The sequence below is a fragment of the Oncorhynchus mykiss genome, chromosome 24 (assembly GCF_057628025.1).
Source record: "Oncorhynchus mykiss isolate SJ-2025 chromosome 24, ASM5762802v1, whole genome shotgun sequence".
Lineage (NCBI taxonomy): Eukaryota > Metazoa > Chordata > Actinopteri > Salmoniformes > Salmonidae > Oncorhynchus > Oncorhynchus mykiss.
The window spans coordinates 16,768,305-16,792,941 of record NC_143045.1 but is presented as its reverse complement, the minus strand read 5'-3'; the positions used below and the strand labels follow the sequence as shown (position 1 = coordinate 16,792,941).

At 42.9% G+C, this 24,637-nt stretch overlaps 2 protein-coding genes and 1 long non-coding RNA gene across 4 annotated transcripts; 1 reads left to right on the top strand and 2 right to left on the bottom strand.

Moving 5' to 3' along the window:
- Positions 1-538: 538 nt before the first annotated feature.
- LOC118944076 (uncharacterized) lies at positions 539-3,016 on the bottom strand. The gene is made up of 3 exons (XR_005039384.2): positions 2,898-3,016; positions 889-952; positions 539-714 (listed from the first exon to the last, which is right to left on the bottom strand). It is a non-coding gene; the product is annotated as an uncharacterized LOC118944076 (long non-coding RNA).
- On the top strand, positions 1,371-10,370 carry slc46a1 (solute carrier family 46 member 1). 2 transcript variants are annotated; one of them, XM_021582410.3, is made up of 7 exons: positions 1,371-3,381; positions 4,331-4,565; positions 4,800-4,956; positions 5,127-5,611; positions 6,101-6,184; positions 6,367-6,523; positions 6,624-10,370. In XM_021582410.3, exons 1-7 carry the CDS (start codon positions 3,061-3,063, stop codon positions 6,679-6,681), a joined length of 1,497 nt encoding a protein of 498 aa, XP_021438085.3. In that variant the 5' UTR covers positions 1,371-3,060; the 3' UTR covers positions 6,682-10,370. The 2 variants fall into 2 exon arrangements, with proteins under 2 accessions (XP_021438085.3, XP_090074588.1); XM_090218462.1 differs by having other exon boundaries at positions 6,629-8,176.
- Positions 10,371-11,255: 885 nt separating this feature from the next.
- LOC110503849 (NAD(+) hydrolase SARM1) lies at positions 11,256-24,110 on the bottom strand. The gene is made up of 11 exons (XM_090218463.1): positions 22,722-24,110; positions 20,903-21,290; positions 20,518-20,748; positions 16,991-17,017; positions 16,096-16,281; positions 15,260-15,351; positions 14,933-15,126; positions 14,724-14,856; positions 14,365-14,554; positions 12,227-12,348; positions 11,256-11,990 (listed from the first exon to the last, which is right to left on the bottom strand). The coding sequence occupies exons 1-11, from the start codon at positions 23,198-23,200 to the stop codon at positions 11,822-11,824; spliced, it is 2,211 nt and encodes a 736-aa protein (XP_090074589.1). The 5' UTR covers positions 23,201-24,110; the 3' UTR covers positions 11,256-11,821.
- Positions 24,111-24,637: the final 527 nt, after the last annotated feature.

Sequence of the window (24,637 nt, the reverse complement as noted above, 5' to 3'; positions counted from 1 at the left end):
TAACCACTGTCATTACATGGTGTCATTACATCATCTCTGGGTAAATTGCCCACATCACTGTTTAGAAACATGAAGGAATATTCCTCCATGCCACCCATAACTCCATAACTCAGATTCCCAGATAGTGTGTGTTTGTGTTTGTGTGTGTGTGTGTGTGTGTGTGTGTGTGTGTGTGTGTGTGTGTGTGTGTGTGTGTGTGTGTGTGTGTGTGTGTGTGTGTACCACAATACGTAAACTAGCATATAAACTTTATTGCCCAAGTCAGCCTTGAATTGGGTTGAGATAACTCTTCAGCACAAATTCCTGTTGAGTTATAAAGAAAAGTCTTTATATGACCTGTGTAACAATGCACTTCAGTTGCTGCAGCTGGAAGTCAAAGTTCCCTTTCTCCCAACAAGCCTTTTGTTCTCAGTAATAGTGGAATTTGAACTGCAATAATGGAAAGTACTTTTTCATCGATATGATTGATTGCTTAATTTTGGGTTATTTCTGATAGTAAACTAGCTTCAAATGATGTTCTGGAATTCTGTGCCTTTACTGTACAGATGTTTCATAGACATTATTTGGAAATATTATGGAACGCACCTTTAATACAACAGGATATGTCAGGATATTTCTGAGAGGGATTGGTGAAACATGTGAGGACACATGCAGGATGAAAATTCCCACCCAAGGCAGCAGCTACTCTTCTTGGGGTCCAAACACACTAAGACACTTACATTACACATAAAACCAAAGATAAAACAACACATCATATAACATTGTTACACCACTATATATTTACAACAAAAAATGTATGATACCACCATACAACAATATTACAATTACAATGTACGTGTGTGTGTAGAGTGTGTGTGCTAGCGCCCATGTGTGTGTGCGTGTCTGTACCTGTGTGTGTCTCTTCACAGTCCCCTGCTATTCCACAAGGTGCATTCTTGATACACATGGGAAGCTGTTGAGCATTAAAAAAAAAACAGCAGCGATGGAGTTTTTGACACACCAGCACGCCTGGCACCTACTACCATACCCCGTTCAAAGGGACTTAAATATTTTGTCTTGCCCATTCACCCTCTGAATGGCATACATGCCCAATCCCTGTCTCAATTGTCTCAAGGCTTAAAAATAATGATTTAACCCGTCTCCTCCCCTTCATCTACACTGACTGAAGTGGATTTAACAGGTGACATCAATAAGGGATCATAGCTTTCACCTGGATTCACCTGGTCAGTCCATGTTTTGTACACTCAGTGTATATCCATTGATTTTTGAAAATGTATTAATGCCTCATGAGTACAACTGTCACACCACATCAGAATCCAAAATATATGCTTGTTTTACTCCATTGTTAGTAAACAATGTAATTGTTTTTTTTTTTAAACTCCTCAAAAACATGGTTAAAACTATTATTCTGGTATAATGGATCATGGACAGTCCTTGCGTCGATGGCTCTGTCTATGCATTTGAGAATTGTTTCCCAAAAGTTTTAAACAGTGACGGGTGAACCTTTGTAGCTGTTCGAACTGCAGATTGCCCCTTTAATATGTATTTTGATCATTAAGTTCATCAAATCAATTGTTAGAGTGGAAAAAATAGACTTGGATTTTATAGAAACAAAGGTATTTTTAAGAAACGTTTTTTTAATAAATGTAAGTTTATCCAATGATGTAGGTCTAGAATTAGGAAACATGTGTAATAACTATCTCATAACATAAAGAGTACAGAATGTGTAATCATTTGTAGATTAAATGTCTAAATGTTTGACCATTTTTTTTAAATAATTACTTAACGAAATAAAACAAATGCATGTGGTGACATTGTGACAATTTGATGATCGGCAATTCCAAAGCAACAGTGACACAGACCCAGATTTTTCACTTTAAAATGTATATAAAACCAAAACCAATTATTGTAAAGTTCAACTCCATGCACAAGGACAAGGCCTACTTTTAGCAATTCCCACAGACATTTTTACAAAAACACATTTACTTGAAGAACATCGCAAATGCTAAATTTGGTAACAGAATGACAGAGCCACAGATGAGACAGATATTTAACCGGATGTATAAATGTGAAGCATCCGTTTGGCATTTACACACACTACCAAATATAGTGGTGAGAGAAAGCCCAGTGGCCGGCAGTGGGAGAAGATGGATTTTTGCCGACATTCTGCAAATGTTCTCATCGATGAAACATTTTATCTCAATACAGTTTTCTGTTTCCAAAACTAGAATATGTTACGAACAGAGTGGACTAAGTTTTGTAGACTTTACCCTTTGCCAAAGTTTCAAAAAAATGTGTTGTTTAGGAGTGCAAAGGCGAATTGAGTTACTGCATACGCGCACTTCACAGAGTAGGTGTTCCTTAACTGAAATATGCAAATACATGCTAGAAATAATAGGCTCTCACTTGCTCGTGTTTGGTTCTGCCCACCTCCCTGCTTGTTCTGCCTGCTATGATTCGTTTGCTCCCATTGGAAAAATCAGGCTGTGTTCTATTTTGGGTTGGTTCTAAAAATCTCTGAGAGCACCAACAGCACAAACCATCTGCACTGTTCCTAGGCCGTCATTGTGAATAAGAATGTTATCTCAACTGACTTGCCTAGTTAAATAAAGTTTTTTTTTTAAATCTGTGTTTTTGTCAAATATTCTGAGAAAATTGTTAAAAGTAGTCATTGTGCATAGAAGTGTGTGGTTTGTTTAACTTTGCAATCATTGGTTTTTGTTTAGCATTCAGTACATTTGAAAGTGAAATCGATGTCACTGACATCGTGGAATTGTCCTGAAATGGGAGAGTAACAGAAGCTCGAGGTGCAGTTCGAAGCTTCGTCCAGATGGGGCAATCTCGAGTCCATTATGCGGACAAGACTAGTGTTATTAACTTCTAGAGGTTTTACTTACAGTTTAAGTACGTTTTGTCTTTGTTTCTGATCCGAACAAGTGAATTATTTGAAGATTTTGTCCGCAAACTATTCAGTCTTGCAAAGACGAGTCTATAATAACAAAGAAACCGGATATCTTAGTTGGGGTCTTGAATCTTTTTTTAGTATCCTACAAACTGGCAATGGAAGATTCGGACACCAGAGCAATTCTTCCCGAAGATACTCTATCGTCTGTAGACGACGAAATACGGATAAATGACACATTTTGTAATAACGAGGAGGTTGAGAATAAGGGACACGTTTGCTATAGACGGCCGCCGTTCGCTTGCCCGCTTTCGGTTTCTGTTGAACCCGTATTGTTCTTATCGATGTTCTCGCTGTCTCTTCAGTGGCCGCTGTCTACGCAGTACCTATGGGACCGCATCAGTGAAGACGTAGGTTACAACGGAACAAAAGGAGGGGGGTGTGCCAACACTTCTGGGCCCCCAGACCCACTTCAAAAGGTGGGGGAAACCTAGACAATCCTCTATCACTCCTGTTCTTGTGTGCACGCTTTTATTCCAGCCTAGCACTAACACGGCTGGTTTAGCAAATAAAGGTCTTGAATGATGGTTAAATAATTGCTTAATTGGTTGAATACATCAAATAATAATCAAACTTCACGTTTAACATCTTAATGATTATTATGATAAATGTTAACCATGATCTGTACAATTAAGTTCCAATCCACAAATGTAAATCACTTTCCACAAATGTAAATAACCAATCCACAAACAAACACCATTACATTTGTATATCGATATATTGCATTAGATTTATTTTTATTCCTACAGATATGCAGGTCATTTCCAAGGGCCTTAAGTAAAATGAGTGCCATAAGGTTTGTACATAGGAGAGATATGGCAAACATGACAGTTTTGGCAAATTATGTACATTTCTTGTGTTACTTTTTGATTGATTCGATTTTTTAAAACTTTAGTTTATTTAGAAAATATTTTATTTAGTAAATATCTATTTCTTGAACTGCATTGTTGGTTAGGGGCTTGTAAGTAAGCATTTCACTGTAAGTTCTACACCTGTTGAATTCGGGGCATGTGACTAATACAATTTGATTTGATTTGATACACATCAATATTAAAAGCAGCACGTCAGTAAAGGACATGTACATGACACAATAGAGTGCAATATATCAAACGACGGCCAATAAAATAAGTATCAAAATACTTCATGTAAGACAGAATCCTTCCTTACATACTGCAACGCCAACTAGTGACATCAGGTGACAACTAGAAACAACTACATGTCTCAACAACCAGTCCATCTATTTGTCCTTTGAACTCCTCTTGGGACACCAGGTACTGGAGTTTTAGGTTGGCATGCAGATACCTGACCATGACAGTGAACTGTTTGCTTTCATCATAACTCAAACCATATCCTCTCATCATTCATCAGGAGGTAGAGACCCTGACAGCCCACTGGAACCTGTACATCAACTTGGGAGGATTTGCAGTGGGGCTGTTTGTGGTGACTCTGCTTGGCTCCTGGAGTGACCAGGGGGGCCGGCGGCCCGTGCTCATCCTGCCCAGCCTGGGTCTGGCCCTGCAGGCTGGGGTCTACCTGCTGGTCATGTACCTCAAGCTGCCCGTGGCCTGGTTCCTCCTGGGCAGGCTGCTCTCGGGCCTCTCAGGTAGGGATATGTCCTGTATTGATAAGAAGATGGGACATCATTATGTTAGCTTCAGGAAGATCTTTACTAAGATACAACCAGATAATACATCATGTCCAACTCAAGTTTTTCAGAATAAATTAGTTGCTCGGGCCAATTAACCAATTAATCCACTTCTTAAAAATATTTTTTTGATCAATGTGGGCATGCTTGACCGACTTATCGATTAATCAACTAACTCATCCTTACTCTCAGGCGACTTCAACACCATCCTGGCAGGCTGCTTTGCCTATGTGGCTGACACCAGCGACAGGGGCTCCCGGACCTTCAGGGTGGCAGTGCTGGAGGCCTGTCTGGGACTGGCGGGCATGCTGGCCAGTATCATAGGGGGGCAGTGGCGTCGGGCACAAGGGTAGGTTATATCATCTTAAGATGGCCCAAGGTAGCTCGCTATCTTCTTCAATTCATTTTTTGATTACAGTATGTTTGTAAGCTTCTTAACTGGATAACACTTATACCCCTCATGGGGACTTGATCCATACTGAAATAACCAAATTCTCCACCCTTTCTTTTCTTCCCCAGGTACATTAACCCATTCTGGCTGGTGCTGGCCACTAACCTGGCTGCTGCCCTCTATGCCTACCTGTTTGTACCCGAGTCCGTCACCCCTGACCCCAGTGCCAAACTCTTTACCACCCGTCACCACCGCGCCGTCTACCGCCTCTACTCTGCACTAGGCGACCCCACCGAGGCCGGCAGTTACACAAAATGGAGGAGGTACAAACTGTGGCTCTACATCTTCTGCTTCTTCCTGGTGGTGACGGTCCACTTTGGCAGCCGCGAGCTGTTTGTTCTATATGAGCTGAGCTCTCCGCTGTGCTGGGGCCCAGGGCTGATTGGCTGGGGGTCTGCAGCTCAGAACCTGGCCTACCTCAGCAGCCTTCTGGGGTTGAGGACCTTGCAGCGATGCCTAGAGGACTCCTGGGTGTCTCTGGTGGGACTGGCCTCAAACATGACCGGCCTGGTGGTCATCTCACTGGCCAACACTACTGAACTCATGTTCACAGGTGAGAGGCTATCCCAGAAAACAAAACGAGTTAAAATGACATCATTACAACCAGATTACAATCAGTTTAGAGTTTACTAGATGTATTGACCCTTTTCACAGTTTATTATTAGTCTTAGTGAACATGTGCTCTTGGCTCTGCTAGCAACAGTATAAGTCAGCAGTATTACCCGATGGTGTCTGGAGAACAGTACACAGGGAGAAACGCTCTAGTAGCACACAGTAAGACACATGTCTCCCAGAGTACTAGATCAATAAGCCTGCCCTGGAGGACTTCTGTTTTCTCTCTCCTCCTGTCTGGTTTCTTCCACAGAGATCACACAGCTGGGAGGAGGTTGCAAAACTCACTGCTTATCCACTGTCTTCTAGTGATGGTGATAGATTATACATGGAATATCCCCATCATCATTGTTGTGTGTCCATTCCCCAAGTTAACTTCCATAGTGTACCTTTAACAGGTAAACGTGTGTCTACTCCCCTTCTCTAACAGGCTATGGGCTGTGCTTCCTCTACATGGCAGCCACTCCAGTCCTCAGGGCCAAGCTGTCCAAGCTGGTGGGGCCTGAAGAACAAGGTGAGAGAGCGCTTTCAAAAGAAAGCCCTTAGCTGGGATATATTCGCCTCTCATGTATACAGTTTCATAGTGCTCTATGACTACATCTATAAGGTGCTGTAAATGTTCATAAGGTAGCATAACACTTCATAAGAATATGCTTTAAGTGCTACGTGCTATTTCCTGTCCTGTGTGTGTTTCAGGTGCGTTGTTTGCGTCGGTGGCCTGTGTGGAGGGGCTGTGTTCCCTGGTGGCCAGCAGCCTCTTTAACTCTCTCTACCCAGCCACCCTGCACATCATGAAGGGATTCCCCTTCCTGTTCGGAGCCCTCCTCCTCCTCATCCCCACAGGGATCATTGGGTAAGTCCTTCCTTACCTGAAATTCCAATTTCAGTTTTCCCCATTTAAAACACTGAGGCCATAAATACCTTGTGATTCATGCATGCTGTTGTGTGTTTAGGATAGTTGAGTGTCGGGATCAGAAGACAGACAGAAGAGAAGACTCTGCAACATCCTGACACTGACAGACAGACAGACAGACAGACAGACAGACAGACAGACAGACAGACAGACAGACAGACGGGTAGTAGATAAACTTCCTCACATCACAGCTTGAGCCTGGAAGGCCACAGCCTCTGCTGCCCTACATACACCTTTTTACCAGTGTGCTGGAGAGGTAGCTGACTGTCATTAGACCACACAGAGTTTGGATTCCGTGGCTTCAACACCAAAAGACCAAGACCAAAAAGCTGAAATCACCAGCCAACCCACCATATCAGACATCACTGTGCACTACGTCATCTGAGACTAGAAGAGAAAGAGGTCTGAGTTCTCTGTTGTATTTTAAACTGAAAACCTAATGTGAGCTGACATACAATTGTGGTCAAATAATACCCACAGTACTATATCAAACTATCCAAGGACAGGCAGAAAATACATGACTCAGAAAATATGAAATTCAATAACAGTGCATCTCAATGTCACCATAGCATGCGAGCAGCAGATAGATCGACTTTAGCCCAACTTGTCCAGACTCAACCATTAGTATCTCTGAACAAAACGAGACCCATCCGCTTCTAGCAGCAGTCAGGGAGTACTGAGTTACACTGCTTACAGTTTACTGTCATCCCTCCATTCAACAGATAACCCAGTCTAACCCCTTAAGTGCCCTAACACAGCAACCCTGTCACCCCTCCATACTATACAATAGATAGGCAAGTAAGTGTGTGTGTGTGTGTGTGCCAGTGTGCCAATAGATGGCCTAGTCTAAACTCCATGCTCCCTAAAGTGTTCTCACATAGCAACACATGATAACCCCCCAGCACAAGGCCACAGCTAGCTCACACACACCACACACACTGTCCTGGGTTCAACCCTGCGTAGCACAGGGGGCAACCAGATATCTTATAACACATTTAAAAGGATGCAACAGAAACTGAGGGGTTGCGGTCAGGGGGAGAGTTGAAGCATTAATGTCACTCAGTATTTGGGTGATATATTTTGATTTGCTGTTAGGGAGAAGTAAGGCCTGTGATATGCCTACTGGCTTTCTGTCTTCTGTTAGGGAGAAGTAAGGCCTGTGATATGCCTACTGGCTTTCTGTCTTCTGAAGTCATGTAACCAATGTGTTCAATGCACTGACTGGAAGTTGCTTTGGATAAGAGTTTCTGCTCAGTATTGTGAATTGATTTTAATGTCTGCACCGTACAGTATTACTGATTTTTAAATACTGTGAATGATATTTATCATCTTTAGAAAATGGTACGAATGAATGATTGAATCATGCTACTGATATATTTGACACTTAAAGTTAAGTGGCTTCTTATGAAATATTATTGCCTCATAAAACATTCATAGCATCTTGTAGATGCTGATGTGGAAAGCCAATTATATATTTGATAACATTTAACTGGCTTCTTATGAAATGTTATTGCCTTGTAAAACATTTATAGCACCTTGTAGATGCAGACGTGGAACATATGAAACTCTACAATAAAGCAAGCCACAAAAGGTCATGGTATATGATGAGTGTTTCACAACTAGGGGCCTTCTGCCTCATGCCTTACTGATTTAGTATACCGTTTCATAATACTATTGAATCTATTAGCTGCTATGAATATGTTAATAATAATAATAATAAGGCAATATAACGCTTCATAAGAATCCATTTCAAGTACAGTGTTGCACTGTATTTTAATGCACAGAAAGATTCACAGATTTACTGTATCCTTTTTATTGCGGCACTATATTGTAAAATGACAACCATGCCTAAATCTTGAAGTCCAACATGTCTATGTATACAGTATATAATCAACATACCTATATTAAGAGCAACACATATATTAAGGCAACAGGGGAAATAGCCCAGAAGAGCCATCAAAACAGTGTCAAGATATACAGTGCCTTGCGAAAGTATTCGGCCCCCTTGAACTTTGCGACCTTTTGACACATTTCAGGCTTCAAACATAAAGATATAAAACTGTATTTTTCTGTGAAGAATCAACAACAAGTGGGACACAACCATGAAGTGGGACGACATTTATTGGATATTTCTAACTTTTTTAACAAATCAAAAACTGAAAAATTGGGCGTGCAAAATTATTCAGCCCCTTTACTTTCAGTGCAGCAAACTCTCTCCAGAAGTTCAGTGAGGATCTCTGAATGATCCAATGTTGACCTAAATGACTAATGATAAATACAATCCACCTGTGTGTAATCAAGTCTCCATATAAATGCACCTGCACTGTGATAGTCTGAGGTCCGTCAAAAGCGCAGAGAGCATCATGAAGAACAAGGAACACACCAGGCAGGTGTGTTCCTTGATTTCCCAAGCTTTAAACATCCCAAGGAGCACTGTGCAAGCGATAATATTGAAATGGAAGGAGTATCAGACCACTGCAAATCTACCAAGACCTGGCCGTCCCTCTAAACTTTCAGCTCATACATGGAGAAGACTGATCAGATATGCAGCCAAGAGGCCCATGATCATTCTGGATGAACTGCCGAGATCTACAGCTGAGGTGGGAGACTCTGTCCATAGGACAACAATCAGTCGTATATTGCACAAATCTGGCCTTTATGGAAGAGTGGCAAGAAGAAAGCCATTTCTTAAAGATATCCATAAAAAGTGTTGTTTAAAGTTTGCCACAAGCCACCTGGGAGACACACCAAACATGTGGAAGAAGGTGCTCTGGTCAGATGAAACCAAAATTGAACTTTTTGGCAACAATGCAAAACGTTATGTTTGGTGTAAAAGCAACACAGCTGAACACACCATCCCCACTGTCAAACATGGTGGTGGCAGCATCATGGTTTGGGCCTGCTTTTCTTCAGCAGGGACAGGGAAGATGGTTAAAATTGATGGGAAGATGGATGGAGCCAAATACAGGACCATTCTGGATGAAAACCTGATGGAGTCTGCAAAAGACCTGAGACTGGGACGGAGATTTGTCTTCCAACAAGACAATGATCCAAAACATAAAGCAAAATCTACAATGGAATGGTTCAAAAATAAACATCCAGGTGTTAGAATGGCCAAGTCAAAGTCCAGACCTGAATCCAATCGAGAATCTGTGGAAAGAACTGAAAACTGCTGTTCACAAATGCTCTCCATCCAACCTCACTGAGCTCGAGCTGTTTTGCAAGGAGGAATGGGAAAACATTTCAGTCTCTCGATGTGCAAAACTGATAGAGACATACCCCAAGCGACTTACAGCTGTAATCGCAGCAAAAGGTGGCGCTACAAAGTATTAACTTAAGGGGGCTGAATAATTTTGCACGTCCAATTTTTCCGTTTTTGATTTGTTAAAAAAGTTTGAAATATCCAATAAATGTCGTTCCACTTCATGATTGTGTCCCACTTGTTGCTGATTCTTCACAAAAAAATACAGTTTTATATCTTTATGTTTGAAGCCTGAAATGTGGCAAAAGGTCGCAAAGTTCAAGGGGGCCGAATACTTTCGCAAGGCACTGTAGCTAGCAGTGCTGAGAGCAAATATGGAAGCTTGGGACTGAGGTGACATTTTTTGTTTTCCTTTCCCCCACACTGTTTAGTACTGTGTGGACACATAAGTATCTACTGTACATCACTAACAGATATGAATCCACAAAACCAACACGTCACTAATAACCTAATAATTCCATGTTTAAAGTAAAGTGTTAGCATTCCACTTCATTGATTTATAAATACAATAACTTGGCGATTTTACCACTTCTGTGCTCATTTTGCAACACTTGGTTAGTAATATCTAAACTGATAATCAGGAACTGCATGATTGTTTTGTTAGATGTTTTTCTGATCATGTTACAGATAATAGTATAGACTTCAAATTATTTAGGCGGGTGGTGCATGCTGGTCTAAAAAAGATCCTCAATGTGAGCCATGTATACAGTATTTAGCGCTGCCCTCAATGTGATATCATTTATCTACTGAATTGCTTCTATCCAATAGATACAAGCCAGTGAACTAAGGCTAACTGTCAAGCAGCCAAGTCAATGACAGAATCTCTTTTGGCGTGAGGAAGGAATCAAACCACAAATCAGCATTGTAGTTACATCAGTTTAGCTGAACAAAGTAACGCAGCATGTTGTGACTGTATACTACAAGACTTTCTGACAGGCAGGGGATGGAAGTGTTTTCATGGAGTAGCTTCAGCCTTAGGTGGTAGTGTAGATATTGTTTTTGTAAACTGATTGTATCTTTGTGAACAGTGAGAGAGAGTGTCTATCCATTTTCACATGAGCAAGATACATTGATAATGGTATTTTTCATTGTCTCAAGTTTGGTTGAGAGAGAGAGTTCTTTGTGAACCCCTGATTGTCGCTGGGCAGATGAGTGTAAGTGTATAATGAGTATAGTTATTGTAGACCTCTTCTATCCTGGTCCCAGATCTGTTTGTGTAGTTTCGACATCTCATATGGTCCTTGTCACGACAATGACCATAGGAGTTGGCAAAACAGTACATAAACAGATCTGGGACCAGACTCGATCTGTATCGGTCAGAGGTCATCTCTGTTGGATTAGGCTGTTTGCCAGCACCCAGGTTACACAATCGTAAAGACACATCAAATCAATGCAATAGTCGACCACCAATGAGCTTGCAGGATTCCATTTAAGCACCATGAGAAGAAAAAAAAGTACATATAAGTACATACAAATACAGTATTTCGCATACACTATGTACTTTACGCAGGAACATTACTAAAAGCCTGGTCCCAGATCTGTTTGTACTCTTGCCAACTCCAAGCCTAACATGTCAAGGAGTTGGAATGATAGCACAAACAGGCTGGTACTCAGGCTACTATAAACCTGAATGTTGTATTTTCTTTGAAAGTATGGGCTTATTTATAACAATGAGAGAGCAGTGCTATGGAGAGGAAACAGAGATACTCCACATTTGTATTACGTGTAATGCATGATGCCATCAACGGCTGACTTTTAAGACGGGTTATTTCCTGAGAGACAAACAATATACCTGACCATGCTAATAACAGCTTATGACAGTTTTGGAGAGCACTACATGGTATTTACAAGTGCTGCAAAACATATGATTTAAATACTGACTATTAAACGTGTCTTCACATGCACACGGGTAGAGCTGACCAACCAGAGCGCAGACCATGCTCTGTTTGACATTATTGATTACTGATCACTAATGGTCACACTTTTATATCATCACAGACCAGAGCTCCACTAGGGCACTCTGTCTTGGGACAGTCTGCCTTGGGACAGTCTGTCTTGGGACAGTCTGTCTGGTCTTGGCTGGGGTTGCCTTTGAGAAAACGCAGGATCTTCTCAATGGTGGCCTCTTGGTACTCATGGGACCACCTGTATCGAGAGAGAAAGGGAGGGAGGGAGTGAAAGAGGGAGAAAGAGAAAGAGGAAGGGAGAAAGAGGGAGAGATAAAGAGAGTTTGAGTGATAGAAAAAGATAAGAGAGAAGGAAAGAGAAAGAGAGGGAGACAGGGGGAAAGAAAATGTAAGAAACTCCAGCGAAGTGCACTTTGGATAAGTGTTCAAACTGCTCATCTCTCTCAAACAGTCTGCCGTCTCTGTCTGACTCACTTGATGCCGTTGAAGTTGAGGATGGTTTTCATGTCCTCAGGCAGAGAGTTTGGGTCAGGCCACATGAAGTTATCAGTGACAGGGACGATGTTCTTCTTCTCAGCGAGAGCTGTGACAATCTCCTGCAGGATTTACGGGAGGTACGTTAAATCACAGACAGACACAGTGTCTACGCAGTCTAGACATGTAAGGGGCACGGGTATATGGGGAAAATAATGTCTCAACTGTAACATTGTTCTGTATGCAGTGCAGGGGCGTCAATAGGGCATGGCAGAGTATGGCAGTCGCCAGACCCTAGCTCAACACCAACAACTTAAAATAGGCTACTAAAATCCTTCCAAGGCAAATGCATTATTAGTGGGCTGGCTTTAGGACCATGCACACGCCTTTGAGCGTGCGAGAAGGGTGTTTGTCCGGCTGGATGCCTTTGAGAGAGCACATCGACGCAGTTGCAGTGAACAGTGCAACTTTTCTTTCAAAACAGTGCAGAGGTGGAAGATGGTTGTAGATGGCTAGGTAGTTACTGTTTGACTTGACATGAAACTAAACTTGAGTTTTTAATACCGGTGCTGAACTAGTGGGTACAGTAGCAGCTCATTTCTGTATGACGTGATTGTAGAACCTTAAGTCCTTTATTGACTAAGGTGAATGAAGCTACAGCAGCAAGGTGATAATATCACGCCCTGACCTTAGTTATCTTCGTTTTCTTTATTATTTTGGTCAGGTCAGGGTGTGACTAGGGTGGGTATGTTAGTTTTGTATTGTCTAGGGGTTTTTGTATATCTAGAGGGTTTCGTAAGTCTAGGTATATGTAGGTCTATGGTGGCCTGAATTGGTTCCCAATCAGAGGCAGCTGTTTATCGTTGTCTCTGATTGGGGACCATATTTAGGTAGCCATAGGGTATTTGTGGGTTCTTATTCTATGTTTAGTTGCCTGTCTGCACTAGCCGTATTAGCGTCACGTTTCGTTTTGTTAGTTTGTTCAGTGTTGCATTTCTTTATTAAAAGAAGTATGTATGCATATCACGCTGCACCTTGGTCTCCTCCATACAATGAACGTGACAGATAATGTCCAGTCAATTTTGCTTTTAGCATTTTTAAATTGTGTAGCAATGGAGTACATGAGCTTCAACTTTATATAAATTCCTTGGAGCTTCAACGTTGCCATAACCTAAGTTCAGCTGAAATGTTTTATTTGACCTTTATTTAACTAGGCAAGTCAGTTAAGAACAAGTTCTTATTTTCAATGACGGCCTAGGAACAATGGATTAACTGCCTTGTTCAGGGCCTTGTTCATTTTGCACCTTGTCAGCTCGGGGATTTGATCTTGCAACCTTTCGGTTACTAGTCCAACACTCTAACCACTAGGCTACGCTGCATCCCCAAATGACACCACAGGTGCAGGAGACCTCTCTATGTCTAATATTGTATATCACCAACATATAGATGGAACATCTAGACATGTAAAGGCAAGAGTGACAGGATTATACACATAGAAACATTTTGGAATTCCATCTAGATACTATTGGATCTAGACTGAATGAATAAAACATTATGAACACCTGCTTGTTCCATGACAGACTGACCAGGTGAATCCACATGAAAGCTATGATCCCTTGTTGATGTTTGTCGGGGCATGGACTCTACAAGGTGTTGAAAGCGTTCCACAGGGATGCTGCCCCATGTTGACTCCAATAATTCCCACAGTTGTGTCAAGTTGGCTGGATGTCCTTTGGGTAGGGGACCATTCTTGATACACACAGGAAACTGTTGATAGTGAAAAACCCAGCAGTGTTTCAGTTCTTGACACAAACCGGTGCAAACCGGGTAACAAACCAGGTAAGTATTGCATACCCCATTCAAAAGCACTTAAACATTTTGTCTTGCCCATTCACCCTCTGAATGGCACACATACACAATCCATGTCACGAGGCTTAAAAATCCTTCTTTAACCTGTCTCCTCCTCTTCATCTACACTGATTGAAGTGGATTTAACAAGTGACATCAATAACGGATCATAGTGTTCACCTGGATTCACCTGGTCAGTCTATGTCATGGAAAAAGTAATGTTTTGTATACTCAGTGTATATTGTCCTGTATGCAGAACCGATCTATGTATAGATCCGTCTATGTCTGACCTTGTGTACCCAGTCCTTCATGCCAGTGTCACCCATGCACTTGTCGAGGGCGTTGGCAGACAGCACCAGGATGAAGTTCCGTGCCCGCTGGACACTCTGGATCAGCTTGTCAGCAAACTTCCCTGCTTCCAGCTTCTCCACGTCAATGAACACACTGAAACCTCTGACCTGCAGGTGGACCTTCAACAGACTGGGGGTGGGGGGGGGGGGTAACAATTGACGATCTATAGATCTTAGCCTCCAGATAATCCTGACAAACCTGTTAATGTTGTTCCAAAGCTCCCTAGCTTTCCCTCTCTCCTGACTATTATTCCTCGCCCTATCCATGACTCTCCCTCTTCCTCTCCCTCTCTGCAGACCTGGCGAGCTGGGATCCGGTAGTCCTGCGGTAGCTAATAAACACATCCGGTCCAGGGGGCTGGGCATCGGTCAGACACGGCTTAATCGGCCTACGGGTGGCTGCCAGGATCTTGGCGCGATGGATGCCGTTCTCTAGAAGGAGAAAGGAATACTTTATTCTCCATTGTCTTGCAGGGAACATAAATGTGGCTTTTGGCTCACAACCCACCTATGTAACAGTCTGACTGGAGCTGTTGGTCGGTGAGGTGGAGGACGTTCTTGCGGTCCACGCCAGACTGAACCAGGCCGTAGGTGTACTGGCGGAAGCGTGGGCTCACCTCGCCCAGCCAGTCAGCCATGTTGTTGGGGTCACAGGTCGAGTAGTTGGCGTAGGTCTTCAGCACACGCAGGTCACGGAGGAACCTAGAAGACAAAACAAAATGGAGTGGGAAGGGTGAGGTGGGGATTTTATTTCAATGCTCAATTTCACTGATGTTGACTGGTGTAACAGACGTTTTATAAGCTTGACATAAACTTGATAGATGATTGAACTAACCTCTTGCGAGTGAGTCCTGCGGTCATGCCCAGGTCAGTGCTCAGCTCCTGGTCTGTGATGTTCAGCAGTAGGTCACCATCCACCTGCAGGTCCTGAAGGATGGGCAGAGAGAGTAGAGAGAAAGACTGAGTTAATTTAGTGAGAAGAGGCTAAGGAGAAATACAGGTAACTGCCAAAACAAAGGAAACACCAACATAAAGTGTCTTAATAGGTTGTCGGGGCACCACGAGCCAGAACAGCTTCAATGCGACTTGGCATAGATTCTACAAGTGTCTGGAACTCTATTGGAGGGATGCTTTGCTGATGGTGGTAGAAAACGCTGTCTCCAGAATCTTCTATAAGTGTTTAATTGGGTTGAGATCTGGTGACTAAGAGGGGCACGGCATATGGTTTACATTGTTTTCATGCTCATTAAACCATTCAGTGACCACTCGTGCCCTATGGATGGGGGCATTGTCATCGTATGGGGGCATAGCCATGGTTGACAAAATAATGGCCAAAATACTGGCCTGCCCAGCATTTTTATACATGTCCCTAAGCATGATGATATGTTAATTGCTTAATTAACTCAGGAACCACATCTGCGTGAAAGCAGCTGCTTTCAATGTACTTAGTATCCTTCATTTACTCAAGTATTTCTATTATTTTGGTAGCTACCTGTAGGTATCCATATCTAATAGATATGAAACCAAACATTCACCTTATTTGGTGACCATCTTTACAAGGACTATAGAAGAACATTCTCATTGTTTATTGTTCAAATCTTGTCTTTGCTATCGCTATCTCTATATATCTTTCTCACTCACAAACACACACTGAGACACAGAAACACACACCTGGAAGCGCTCAGTATAAGAGCTGAATCCAATTACTTGGAGCCATCTCTGCACCTCACCGCCCTTCCAGTTGGGCACGGAGGACAGGATACGTCGCGGCACCTCCTCCCCCATCATCCCCAGTGCCCGCTTGGCCAGGGCACAGGCCGTCCCGTTGCTGGAGTACATGACAATCCTTTTCAGGCTCTGCATGTGGTGGATAATTGAATCAATTATAACGCATGCCAGAACTTGTGAAATCAATCAGGCTTTTAATACAAGAGTATTGCCAGCCAGGATGGTCCGCGGAGCACACACCCCTTCCCAGAGCCCTGGCCCTCATATTTATACACATACAGCATATACGTCCATCCCATATGTAAATAGACATATTTCCCCTATCCATCTGCCACCATTATCTTTCAGTCTAGGCTTCCTGCTTGTTCACGCCCAATAACGCCCACATCTTCTTTTGGTTAGTTTATAATGGTGGCAGGATTCTTGCTTCGTCCTAAAAAAAATAGCATGCGTCTGGTTATTCTATAGGCCTGTTCTTTGGCCCTGCACTTAACCTATGGTTCTCATGTGTGTGTATTTTTGTCAGCCATCTGTGTGTTCCCTTTTAGTGAATTAGTGTCCCTGCACTTAACTTATGGTTCCCATGTGTGTGTATTTTTGTCAGCTATCTACATGTCCCCTTTCAGTGTATCCAATTCTCCCTACATGCCTATGTGTTCTATTTACTCCCACAATAGGTCAATAGGCTATGTGTCTCCTCTTACTTAGTGTATCCAATTCTCCCTAAGTGCCTATGTGTTCTATTTATTCCCACAAATAGGTCAATAGGCTATGTGTCTCCTTTTGCTTTAGTGTATCCAATTCTCCCTACGTGCCCATGTGTTCTTTTTACTCCCACATGCACCGCACCTATCTCCTGGAATATCTGGGAGGAAGAATGTACACACATTCAATTGTATGTCCATTGATATTGTAGGGCTGGTGATTTTAATGAAGGAACATTTAAATCTCTTTTACTTCATTTTTACCTGTGCAACTAGATGAAACAAAACTTGATCACATTTACTCTACACACAGAAATGCATACAAGGCTCTCTCATGGATTACAGGCAACATCCACACTGAGCTATAGGTTGGAGCTTCTGCTTTCAAGGAGCAGGATACTAATCCGGATGTTTATTCGAAATCCTGCTACGACCTTCAATGAGCCATCAAACACCCAGCTTGAACGCTTGTCGGATGTGACAGGGCTTGCAAACTATTACGGATTGCAAAGGGAATCCCAGCTGCAAGCTGCCCAGTGACACGAGCCTACCAGACAAGCTAAATGCCTTCTATGCTCGTTTCGAGGCAAGTAACACTAAACCATGCATGAGAGCGCCAACAGTTCCAAACGATTGTGTGTTCTCACTCTCCGTAGCCAATGCAAGACCTTTAAACAGGTTAACATTCACAAGGCCGCGGGGCCAGATGGATACCAGGACACGTACTAAGAGCATGTGCTTACCAGCTGGCGGGTGTCTTCACGGACATTTTCAAACTCTCCCTGACCCAGTTTGTAATACCTACATGTTTCAAGCAGATCACCATAGTCCCTTTGCCCAAGAACGCCCAGGTAACCTGTCTAAATGCCTATTGACCATAGCACTCACATCATTAGCCAAATGCTTTGAAAGGCTGGTCATGGCTCAGTTTACATACACTAAGTTGACTGTGCCTTTAAACAGCTTGGAAAATTCCAGAAAATTATGTCATGGCTTTAGAAGCTTCTGATAGGCTAATTGACATAATTTGAGTCAATTGGAGGTATAACTGTGGATGTATTTCAAGGCCTACCTTCCAACTCAGTGAGTCTTTGCTTGACATCATGGGAAAATCTAAAGAAATCAGCCATGACCTCAGAAAAAAATTGTAGACCTCCACAGTCTGCTTCATCTTTGGGAGCAATTTCCAAACGCCTGAAGGTACCACGTCCATCTGTACAAACAATAGTACACAAGTATAAACACCATGGGACCACGCAGCCATCATACCGCTCAGGAAGGAGACGCGTTCTGTCTCCTAGAGATGAATGTACTTTGGTGCGAAAAGTGCAAATCAATCCCAGAACAACAGCAAAGGACCTTGTGAAGATGCTGGAGGAAGCAGCTAGAAAAGTATCTACTGTATATCCACAGTAAAACGAGTCCTATATCGACACAACCCGAAAGGCCGCTCAGCAAGAAAGAAGCCACTGCTCCAAAGCCGCCATGAAAAGCCAGACAACAGTTTGCAACTGCACATGGGGACAAAGATCATACTTTTTGGAGAAATATCCTATGGTCTGATGAAACAAAAATAGAACTGTTTGGCCATAATGACCATCGTTATGTTTGGAGGGAAAAGGGGTATGCTTGCAAGCACACCATCCCAACCGTTAAGCACGGGGGTGGCAGCATCATGTTGTGGGGGATGCTTTGCTGCAGGAGGGACTGATGCACTTCACAAAATAGATGGCATCATGATGTAGGAAAATTATGTGGATATATTGAATCAACATCTCAAGACATCAGTCAGGAAGTTAAAGCTTGGTCGCAAATGGGTCTTCCAAATGAACAATGACCCCAAGCATACTTCCAAAGTTGTGGCAAAATGGCTTAAGGACTACAAAGTCAAGGTATTGTAGTGGCCATCACAAAGCCCTGACCTCAATCCCATAGAACATTTGTGGGCATAACTGAAAATGTGTGTGCGAGCAAGGAGGCCTACGAACCTGACTCAGTTACACCAGCTCTGTCAGGAGGAATGGGCCAAAATTCCCCCAATTTATTGTGGGAACCTTGTGGAAGGCTACCCGAAACGTTTGACCCAAGTTACACAATTTAAAGGCAATGCTGCTAAATACTAATTGAGTGTATGTAAACGTCTGGCCCACTGGGAATGTGATGAAAGAAATAAAAGCTGAAATAAATCATTCTCTCTACTATTATTCTGACATTTCACATTCTTAAAATAAAGTTGTGATCCTAACTGTAAAAATAAAGTTGTAATCCTAATTTTTACTAGGATTAAATGTCAGGAATTGTGAAAAACTGAGTTGAAATGTATTTGGGTAAGGTGTATGTAAACTTACGACTTCAACTGTATGTGAGAATGCTGTTCATTGACTACAGCTCAGCTTTCAACACTATAGTGCCCTCTAAGCTTATCACTATGCTCAGGACCCTGGGACTGAACACCTCCCTCTGCAACTGGATCCTGGACTTCCTGATGGGCCACCCCCTGGTGGTAAGGGTAGGCAACAACACATCCGTCATGCTGACCCTCAACACAGGGGCCCATCTGGGGTGCATGCTTAGTCCCCTCCTGTACTCCCTGTTCACCCACGACTTTGTGGCTTTGCACGACTCCAACACCATCATTAAGTTTGCTGACGACACAACAGTGGTAGGCCTGATCACCATCAACAATGAGGCCACCTATAGAGAGGATGTCACAGACCTGGCAGTGTGGTGCCAGGACAACAACCTCTCCCTCAATGTCAGCAAGACAAAGGAGCTGATCGTGGACTACAGGAGGGTCGAGCACGCCTCCATCCACATCATCGGGGCCATAGTGGACTTGTCAAAGACTCCAGCCACCCAAGTCATAGAATGTCCTCTCTGCTACAACACGGCAAGCGGTACCGATACACCAAGTTTGGAACCAACAGAACCCTGAACAGCTTCTACCCCCAAGCCATAAGACTACTAAACAGTTAACCAAATAGTTAACCTGACAATCTGCATTGACCCCTTTTGGACTAATTATTTTGACTCATTACATATGCTGCTGCTACTGTTAATTATCTATCATGTTGCCTATATGCACATATCTACCTCAATTACATCATACCCCTGCACATTGACTCTGGTACTGGTATTCCATGTACAGTTTTTAGCCAAGTTATCGTTACTCATTGTGTATTTATTCCTTGTGATATTATTTGTATTCATTTTTCTCTCTTCATTGTTGGGAAGTAAGCATTTCATAGTTAGTCTATACCTGCTGTTTACAAAGCGTGTGACAAATGCAATTTTATTTTATATATAGTTAGGTAAGTGGGCACCAGAAGGGGTTTTAGGCCCCAAAAGGTTGTTGGGTGATATCCCTGTATCCACTACCCACTAGAGGTTTTTGTCCTAGCACTACACAGCTGATTCAAATAAAAATTAATCATCAAGCTTTGATCATTTTAATCAGCTGTGTAGTGTTAGGACAAAAACCTAAACGTGCACCCCTCGGGGCCCCGAGGACCAAGTTTGTGAAACTCTGCACTAAGGTGTAGTGGTCACCACTGGGAGGGCGTGCAGGCTTTTGTTCCAGCCCAGCACTAACACATCTGATTCAGCAAATCAACTGCTTATCAAGGTTGAATCAGGTGTGCTTTTGTTCCCTGATACTGACCTTGGTGTTCCGCTGGCGTGACTTGATGCTGGTCTCGACACACAAGTAGAAGGCAGCGATACACTTTCCCTCCAGTCTGGCCCCATCCAGTAGTGGCAGCAGCTGCTGTAGGTCTGCAGCCGTCCTCCCCTGCATGCTGTCTGCACTGTCCAGCAAGCTCCTGGCAAACTCATCAGGATCCAGAGATGCAATAAAGGGCTCCACCAGCTCCAATGTCCCGGACTTCACCACCTATAATAATACATTTAGCAGACACTTTAATCCAGGGAAATTTACAGTGTTGTGTGCATATGTGTTTTTGTATAGGTGGCCAGTGCAGGAATCAAACCAACCACACTGGTGTTACAACCTCCATGCTGTACTAACTGAGCCACACAGGACCCACCTCCTGCTCAATCTCCCGGTTATTGGCGAGCACGGCCACCGCTAAACACGCATGGAAGCGGATGAGCTCGTCCTCTTTGGAGAACGCCAACGGAAACAACCACTCGGCTGCCTGCTTCTCGATCATCAGCCGCTGGCAGTGATGGCCGCCATACATGGCGCAGTTGGCGAGTGCCACGGCACAGTGGCGGAGGACGGTGGGATCGGTACCGCGGCACCAGAAGAGCAGGGCATCCAGGGCGCCATTGGCGATGAGCTGGGTGGACGTCTCCTCGGTGTGTTTGAACATGTGCTCCAGGATGCCTGAGACACTGCGGGCCAGCTGGGCATCCTCTGTCTCCCTCGTCAGGTTCAGGATCACCCCCAGACCCATGTGAGCCACGTAATCTCTGAATAGGAAGAGAGAGAGGTGAAGAGGGTAAAGAAAATGATTAGTATATAACTAGGCAGGGTTGGGTAGGTTAATTTCAAAATGTAATCCGTTACAGATACTAGTTACCTGTCCAAAATTCTAATCGGTAACGTAACTTTTGGATTACTCAAACTCAGTAACGTAATCTGATTACATTCAGTTACGTTTAGATTACTTTCCCCTCAAGAGGCATTAGAAGAAGGCAAAAATGTATGTAACCAATTGAAGACATCTATTGAAGGATAAATCAATGTTAAAGTTTACATATCTGGCCATATGGATGTTAAATTTTACTTTATGAGTTGGTTATGTAAGTTTCTTCTAACCCATCGCTTTCTACTACATATAATAATATGATTAACTTATATCTTTACATTAAAAACCAAAGTCTTTCAGAATTCCAGTCATTCCAATAAATGTTATACCCCTGGATCTTCAGGAATGGGACTTGGAAATATGGAAGTATAGATTATCCAAATTGTTTTACCTGAGCACCAAAAACTAAGGACTTATTAGCCAGCGCTACTCTATTTATGATTTTGTTGTCATGGAGGACTGATTGGGCTCATTGTTTTGAGTTGAAAAATAAATGCTGCGCTCATGGAATGGCATGCTTTGATCAATAATAAGTGATATCTGTATCGCCTAGACTACACCACTGCTGTCATCCTTACCTCCAACGGTGCGACTAGAAAACATAGCTTGGACTGTAGCCTACAAATGACTATTCCTGCTCTTTTCCTTCGATCCATCAAACACATTTGGTGTGTTGTCATAGTGGTCTCTGACTTATGGTCAGACTCACTCAGGTGGAACAAATTTACATTTGCTCCTTTTTTCAATGCTGATTTGAATGTCATTGAGAAAACAGAGAAGTGTCAAATATTTTTTCACAAACATTCTTTCTGAATGTAAAACTTATCCTCAAAGTAATCATCTAGTTTTTCAAAAGTATCTGTAATCTGATTACATTATTTTGGCTGGTAACGCAACAATTACTGTAATTACCGTAACAATTACATGTAATCAGCTCCTCCCCAACCCAGTGGCTGAGTTTATAAATGTTTTTTTTAACCTTTATTTAACTAGGAAAGTCAGTTAAGAACAAATTCTTATTTACAATGACAGCCTACCGGGGAACAGTGGGTTTAACTGCCTTGATCAGGTGCAGAACGACATATTTTTACCTTGTCAGCTCGGGGATTCAATCCAGTAACCTTTCAGTTACTGGCCCAATGTTCAAACCACTAGGCTGCCTCTGCCTGGTCTAACCACTAGGCTGCCTGGCGCCCCAGAACGACTAAGACTTATCTGTATCTGGGTCCTGGAAACTGGCCCTAAAGGTTAGGACGGAGGTAACATATTGTACAACTGAAAAAGTGCTTGTAAGCCTGTAGTGAATACACACCTATTCTCAGAGACCAGTATCTGCTCCAGTAGTTTGGCAGACTCATAGGTGATCTCCACAGCAGGTGTCATTAGGAGTTTCAGGAGCAGCTCCAGTCCTCCGTCCAGTCGTATCCTGTTGCATATCTCCTCCGCGACCTGCCGGCCAACAGTAGGCAGAACCCAGGCCTCCTCCACTAACTGGAACGTCTCTGCGATGGCCCTGCGGGTCTCGTCTAGATCCGATGTATCTTTGGCTGATTTCAGTGTCTTGATAGCGGAGCGCAGGGCCGGGAGCGAGGTATCCAAAACATCCTGGACGTCGGCACCGTGGACACCCGGTGAGACCGGTGGTGCTTTCGGTTCCGAGGATGAGGTCGAGCTGCCCGACCTCCGGTTCCCAATCCGAATGACATATTCCGGTACCGTGAGTCTTTCGGAGCTGAACATGGAGAGGTATCGATAGAGTCTCCAGAGGAAAACGGTTAGAGATAAGAGCATCAACCGCCAATCTCTGTCAGGGCCAAGGGGGCTTGTTGTAGGCCCTGATCAATAACAGATCAATTACCAGGCCAGTTTCTCTGGAGAAATAAACGTGTGCGTAATAACCTGGTTATAACTGAATGGGAAACAATGTTTGTCTTGCAAGCAAGTTGTTTAGATACATGAACAAACCATAATAGGTGAAATTACAATCCCATCATCTGGACTGGATGCTGAGCTATAAAATCAAAGTGACAGCTTTCACTAAATTGCATCATCATCACACTGATGTCATCTTTGAAAATAAGTGAATAAAGACTCATCTCGCATCATCATGACCAAGCCGTCACACTATGCTTGCATTTAAACCCGGATGTCCTCCGTTTTCTCCTATCATTTACACAAGGCCTTGTTGGATCAAATTATGTCTACTCAGAATAACCCGACGCCAAAAAAATTATCAAGCCTTCACTGTGTCCACTATTAGATAATGTATCACCACTGCGGATGTTTAGAGAACTCCTAGACAGGGAAAAACAATTGTCTCAAAAAGCCCATTACATATCAAATTATGTTTACCAGCTGGATGGAGAAATATAAACAGCTCTGTTGTCTTCTGTCTCTCGCTTGAGGTGTAATCCAGACAAAGACGCACTGTCGATCAAAATTACTCTCACGGTTTTCCTTTTCCTGTCTATTCACATGACTATATTGAAACGACTTGTTATGCTTTAATCCATAACACATATATTTTATTTAGGCTACGTATTCTTATAATAGACTCTCTCCTTGACATCCTTGACTCAGCATCCTCGAACGTCCTCGAAGCTAGGACCGCCCATTATCTTCAGGATATATTTACAGACGGACATGTCATGCCGAGGCCCGCTCAGCAACAAAGGGCCAGTATGGTGCTCATCTCCACTATGACCCCTTGTGGATAAAGGTAGAAGTATAATCAATCAACAAGGTGGTACACACATCAACTGTGCTAAATAGGTTATTATGGAGCTACAATAAAATAAAACAGTGCACATCAATTGATACACTACATGTCCAAAAGTATGTGGACACCTACTCGTTGAACATATCATTCCAAATTCATGGGTATTAATATGGAGTTGGTCCCCGTTTGCTGCTATAACAGCCTCCACTCTTCTGGGAAGGCTTTCCTATAAATGTTGGAACATTGCTGAGGGGACTTGCTTCCATTCAGCCACAAGAGCATTAGTGAGGTCGGGCACTGATGTCAAATCAAATCAAATTTAATTGGTCACATACACATGGTTAGCAGATGTTAATGAAAGTGTAGCGAAATGCTTGTGCTCCTAGTTCCGACAATGCAGTAATATCTAACAAGTAATCAAACAATTTCACAATAACTACCTTATACACACAAATGTGTAGGGATGAATAAGAATATATACATATAAATATATGAATGAGTGATGGCCG